Here is a 5,809-nt window from a genome sequence, read left to right as displayed (position 1 = left end):
CGAAACCAGCTCTTAAAGAAAATAAAGTATATAAAATAGGTATTTGGCCCTCCCTCTACAGCCAGCAGTAACGGGATTAAGGGGTAACAGGCGCAGGGGAGGCTCCGGGCACGGGGGTGCGGACGAGCTCCCGCTCACCACTACATCGCTCACGTAAAGCCTGCGCCGCTGCAATTCCTTTTGGGAACTGGTTCCCTGAAACCAAACCAAACAAAAAAACCAAACCAAAACCAAACAAAAAAAAAACAAAACCCCAACAAAAAGCCCCAAAACAAACAGGACAGACACAAGGTTTGTTTCCACTACTGTCTCAGTGTACTTTATTCTCCTGCTGTCTACAGCTGAACAGCCACACAGGACAGAAACAGGTAGCACTGAGGAATGATCAGATTTCTTCCCTCCACGCCCCCTCCCCAACTTCAGGAATGGCTTTTTCTTTTTTTATATTTTTTTTTTTAGGAAATCCCACCCCGCCTCGAGAAACAAAATAAAAAGAAAAGGCATTACTAGAAATGTGACCCAGGCCTCTCCCTAGTCCGTGCTCCGGAGCTGGCTGGCTCTCCCAGTTCACAGAGCTCCTCCTCTCCTCTAAACACCTGGGATTTTTTATTTTATTTATTTTTTTTTTGTACACTGGTTCAAAGTCGGCACTTCGACTGCAATCTGAACCCAGCACTGAAAGGCACATATCTGATACCCTGTACAAGAGCTATTGTGGATGCTGCAGTGCAGATGGGCAACAAAAGTGGACTCCATTGTAATGGATCCTAGGATCAGACCGGGAAAAGGAAATTGGGGAATAAAGCAGATCCTTGCCTGCTTTTTAAGGAAAAAAAAAAGAAAAAAACAGAAAAAATAAAGAAAAAAATACTGGCTAAGATTTTCTACTCTCCCTCCCACAAGCAGCTTCTAAAAATGCCCATGTTAAACTGCAGATTCAAATGCTGGTAGTATCAACAGCTGCATTAATAAAAATGAAATGAAAAATAGTCTCAAAACCCTGCACCTCCTCCGTTTTTTCTTGGCTTATTGCTGACAATCTAGGATAAGCAAGGGACTATTCCTCAAAAGCAAAAGTCTCATTTAAGAGGAAACGAGAGATTCTGATCCTTCATGTGAAAATAAAACGTTGCATGATTGGGGAAGCAGTAAACAGCCAATTCATTTCTGAGTTGCCCATCAGACTGTTACTACTCTATTGAAAAAAAAAAAATCGTTAATGGGTTCCCCTTTTACTGGAAAGACCAAGAATACAAAAAGGAAGTATTGGGGAATGTTTGACACCATTTTATTAATCTTCAACTGCAGTGGAAAAATATAACCTTTTACAAGTGCCGTCTTGTGTAAGCTCAAGTCAGTATATATATATTTTATATAAATTTCTTTTTTCCTTTTTTTGTTTTTGAAGTGCAGCAAGAGACCAATACCACATTAAATTTGATCAAATAAAGAGCACAAAAGGCCAAGCAGTTTCCAAATGGCATTTTATCAGATTTTGTTTGAACATTGAATTTATCCTCATTTTGCAATCCAAAATATTACCTGAAGTTTTATTTTGTTTTTCAACTCTTTGGCACAATTTTTGTGGGTGTTCGGGCTGCTACAGTACAAGTCAGGAGAGATCTTTCCCTTTGCGTTCTCACTGCCAATTCGGAGCACTTAACGTTTGCATTTTTGTGTTGGTCTTTTTTTTTTTTTTTTTTTAAGCCTGAAATCTTGTTTGACAATTTATTTCTATTCCCTCTAACGCAAGAGTTTTGTTTTTCCCCCATTTCTACATTCACAGTTGAACAATATTAAGGAAGGAAAGGCGCTTTGATGAAACGAGATCATGAAAAGCGTCACTCAGAACGGGAGCTCTGAACATTCGTCAGTGTTTCCCTAAAATAAAAAGCCCTAAAGAGCGACTTTCCTTTTTTTTTTTTTCTTTTTTTTTTTTTTCCTCTTTTCTTTTTTACATCTCTTATGCTGCGTCAGTAGACTGAACTTCGGTTAGTTTATGAAATGCAACAGCTAACCCTTTTTTTGGGAAAAGATAAACTGCAATGACTTGAAGTTGAGAATGTGGATACCGCCTCATTCACACACACTCACTCCTAGACTGAAAATCCTTCACCCCCTCCTTTTATCCCATGCGCCGACAGCATCGTGCGGCAAAGGTTACAGCAGGCGGCTGGAGACCCAGGCTCCATCTCTCTCCAGCAGCCAAAGCCAGACCTCAAGACAAAGAGCACCACAGTTGAACCCAGTTTCCTCTCCTCCAAACCGGCCGTTCCCCTTCTGCGCCGGCCACGACAGAGAAGCTAGTCCTGGTCTGTCGGAAGAAGAGATTTGCTCGTTACTTGGACAGAAATCGGTCGTTCCCTCTTCCCGAAGATGGCCGATGCCAGGTTTTCTACGCAAGTCAGTGCTCAGCTCGCTAACAGCGCTGCTGCTGTTGCTGTGGCGGGATTTTCAATGTGGTGTGTTTCAAGCCTCACTCACTCATCCTCTCATTCCCAAACATTCAGCATCCGTGCACACTCCTCACTTCCGGGTTTTTTCAAAAGATTGGAGATTTCCAGTGGGGGTCTCAGGTGTCATCCCAATGGTAACAGATCTGCAAGCAAAAAGGGTCCATCAAAAAAAAAAAACAAACCCCACCAACAAACCCAAACCCAACACCACAAAACCCCGTATTTGGGAGATAAAACTAGCAGTAAGTGGAAAAAAAATGACTAAGAGAGAAATAACAGGGATCCTACGGAACTTCTCAAGGTGGGGGGACAAAGCTGTCCCAGACTTACTCTCCCAAATGCAGATACACCATCATGCCCCTCTCTACAATCTGCTCCTTTTAAAAGGTGCTTCCGTAGAATCAGACTCAAGAGTATCTCAAGTTGGAAGGGACCCACAAGGATCATCGAGTCCCACTCCCTGCTCCTCGCAGGACTGCCTAAAACTAAACCGTATCTCGGAGTAGGACTGAGGGGTCAACGGGCTTCAATTATACCGCATTTGGAGGAGCGCAGGATCGTCCCCGACTAGCAAGGGTGACTCACTTCACAGCGCAAGAAGCCCTCCAGTCTGCATCTGGTCTTGTGAAAGCCAAGCAGTTCACCGTGTTTCTCGGTTTGTATTTGTTCTGATATACAAGACCACAGATGGGGCTTGTTTACAGAAAAATAAATGAGAAAACCTTCTAGAGAACAAGGCTTTTGTGAAGCATCTCTTTCAGACTCAGGAGTTTAGCCAATTTCATAATTATGCAACATGAAAAGGAGGTGGGTGTAATCCCTTACCAAGCTTGATTCTTCAGTTTTCTCAGTTCTTTAGTCGCCCAGGTAGCGAGGGTTTTTGTTTTGTTCGTCTTGGATCTTCTTCCTTCAGTTAGCAGTTCATGTATCATGGGTCTAGCTTCTACTAATTTCAGTACATCTTTTCCAAATGCTGTACACAAATCCCTGAAGAAGTAAGAGAGGCTTTGAGGCTGAGTGCCACAAACAGATGTGCCAGTACCACTCTGATCAGCTCTTGCTAGCAAAAAGAAATCTGACTCACAGCTAATGTCCTTTTTAAAATGCTGCATATGGTCACTAAATCCAGCAGGAGGAGAGCTGAACAGTTTTCTGAAATCGTGACTAACCGGAGACATTCAATCTCCTGTCCAAAGCCTGATCTCCCTGATGTTCCCATCAGCTCTCCCTAAATGCAACAGAACAGATTAAAACACCCCAACCCGAGCTCCTCCGTACCCAGGAAACTGAGGGTGAGGTGCTTTGTTTTTAAGCCCAGGTCATCCCTGAAAAATCCTAGATCTGGAATTTCTGTAACACACATCCAACTTTCACTTCTACCTACTGGTTTTCACCCTGTCAGTTAAAGGACCTCGCCTGCGTAACCACTTCACACCTTGAGTTAAACATCCAACACTAGACTGTAAAAACCCAGAACTGATGTTAAATACTTCAGATGGTCATAAAAACGCAGCTTCAAATATTAAGGCTGTTGCACAAAGACTTCTATTTATCTAATGAGCGTGCTGTCAGGTGAAATGGGATCGGGATGCTTACCCTATCAGTCCAGCAGCACACGCCACTACTCCATCGGTGTGATCCTCGTCTCCAGCAATGTGGTCAATGTAAGACAGAATAAATTCTACTCTGGGCTGCACCAGCATCACATCCGCTGAAAGAAAACAGCTTTATTATAGCAGGGTGAAACACAGTTCACGTTTAATAGTCTGTCCTTTAAAAGGGAGTCCAGCGTGCCCCCACAGACAGCCAGAATTCAACCCCAGAAGAGCTCGCTGAGATAGGGAGGGGGAAAAACTGCCAGAGGAAGAGGAACCACAGTGAAGGGCTCTAAACCCATTCCCTGCTCATGGCAGCAGAGCGTTCACTGCCACGCAGACGGGAGTGAACAAGGATATGCCCATGGACGTGACAACAACCGCGAAGCAGCCTGTCCAGGCAGAGTTCTTCCTATCTTCCTTTGTCATTTCAGGCACAGAAACACCACAGTAGGACAGAGTACTCACGGTGCACGTTTTCTTGGTCTCCCTTCAATCCTTGGATGATGCCAGTGTAAGCTTCCAGGCAGCCCTCCCTCAACTCGTTCAGGTAATCCACCATGTCATAGTCAGACTGGAAAGGCAACAGGAAAGCACGCGTCAGCAATGTCCCCGATGACGTGCGCACAGCCCTTACTCGTTTATGATTTTAATGAAGGAACTGGAGCACGCACCCTTGGCTTACCTTATCAACCTGTGCTTGGGAAGCCTGCTGGAGGGTATTCAGTACAACATCTAGGTACTTCTTAAATTCTCCTCCAATGGCAAGGGCAATATCGCCAAACACTGAGAGAATCTGAGGCTTCACAGACCTATGAACATTTTCATTCTGGAAGAGAGTTCAGCGCCATTACATTCAGTTGCACTTCTTTTTAAGGGGGGAGGAGCTAATAAATTAAGACATTTACTTGAAATGTAAATCTTTACCCCCAATAAATTTGGATTCCATTCAAATAGTAAGCAAGATAGTTGTCAAACACGAGATCTTCAGAGCATGCCTAACACTTCTGCTTCTCCCACCTCCCACTTTCTTCTCAGTGTGCAAGCCAACTGTTACTAACTGGCTAATGAGAAGGTAAACACTCACCCCCAAGTTCTCCAAGAGCAGCTGCATAACCTCATCACAAAAAGGCAAGATGTTGGATTGCAGGGCTCTGCATAAGTCACCAACCAGGCCCACCGCAGCCAGACAAACCTGCAAATAGAACAGCAAGTGAGACACCCACCCAGTGAGTCAGTCTTCCACACTCTTCCCTTACAGCTTCGGCTTATTAAAGCACTAAGGTAGTGGTGAGAGTCTGCAGCCATTAAACCACCGAGAATAACGACCCTCACACAGCAGCCGATGAGTCCCTGCTTCGTTAACCATTTACATCACAAAGCTGCAAAGAGCTGAGCTTGCTTCACCAAGGGGGAAGGCAAGAGATCCAGATGCCAACAAAGTGGCAGGTACTTGGTCTGAACAAACACTACCAAATTCAGCAGCCGGGTGGTCTAAACATCCACCCCACGGTGAGTACCGCGACTTGACCTTCTGATGGAAATTCACAGCCAGTAGCAACCTCTTTCCTCATCAAGGCCAACTAATATGCAGCCACTGTGAAAATACAGGTGTCAAGTCAATGAAGGCCTTCTGCCGAACTAAACAGAAGAGAGACTAAATCTGTGCATGCAGCCAGTAATTAGAGAAAAGTCTATGGGGCTCCAATTTTGGTTTCATCACCAGAAGCTGTGGTATTTTACAGGTGCACACCTGCT

At 44.4% G+C, this 5,809-nt stretch overlaps 1 protein-coding gene across 2 annotated transcripts in view; it reads right to left on the bottom strand.

Annotated features, from left to right (window-relative positions):
* Positions 1–1,271: 1,271 nt before the first annotated feature.
* Positions 1,272–5,809, bottom strand: part of KPNB1 (karyopherin (importin) beta 1) — a 21,641-nt gene continuing 17,103 nt past the window's right edge. Inside the window, exons 15-20 of one of the 2 annotated variants that reach the window (XM_009322365.1) lie at positions 5,139–5,246; positions 4,737–4,880; positions 4,520–4,625; positions 4,053–4,167; positions 3,282–3,443; positions 1,272–2,599 (exon numbers count right to left, since the gene is read on the bottom strand). In XM_009322365.1, coding sequence (XP_009320640.1) covers position 2,599; positions 3,282–3,443; positions 4,053–4,167; positions 4,520–4,625; positions 4,737–4,880; positions 5,139–5,246 — 636 coding nt within the window. In that variant the 3' untranslated portion in view covers positions 1,272–2,598. Of the gene's footprint in view, positions 2,600–3,277; positions 3,444–4,052; positions 4,168–4,519; positions 4,626–4,736; positions 4,881–5,138; positions 5,247–5,809 lie in introns of those variants that run through there. The other variant, XM_009322366.1, reaches the window with a different exon arrangement.

This window comes from Pygoscelis adeliae, unplaced genomic scaffold (genome assembly GCF_000699105.1).
Source record: "Pygoscelis adeliae isolate BGI_AS28 unplaced genomic scaffold, ASM69910v1 Scaffold844, whole genome shotgun sequence".
NCBI lineage: Eukaryota > Metazoa > Chordata > Aves > Sphenisciformes > Spheniscidae > Pygoscelis > Pygoscelis adeliae.
The sequence above is the reverse complement of the archived record's forward strand: the minus strand, read 5'-3'. Positions and strand labels throughout refer to the sequence as shown.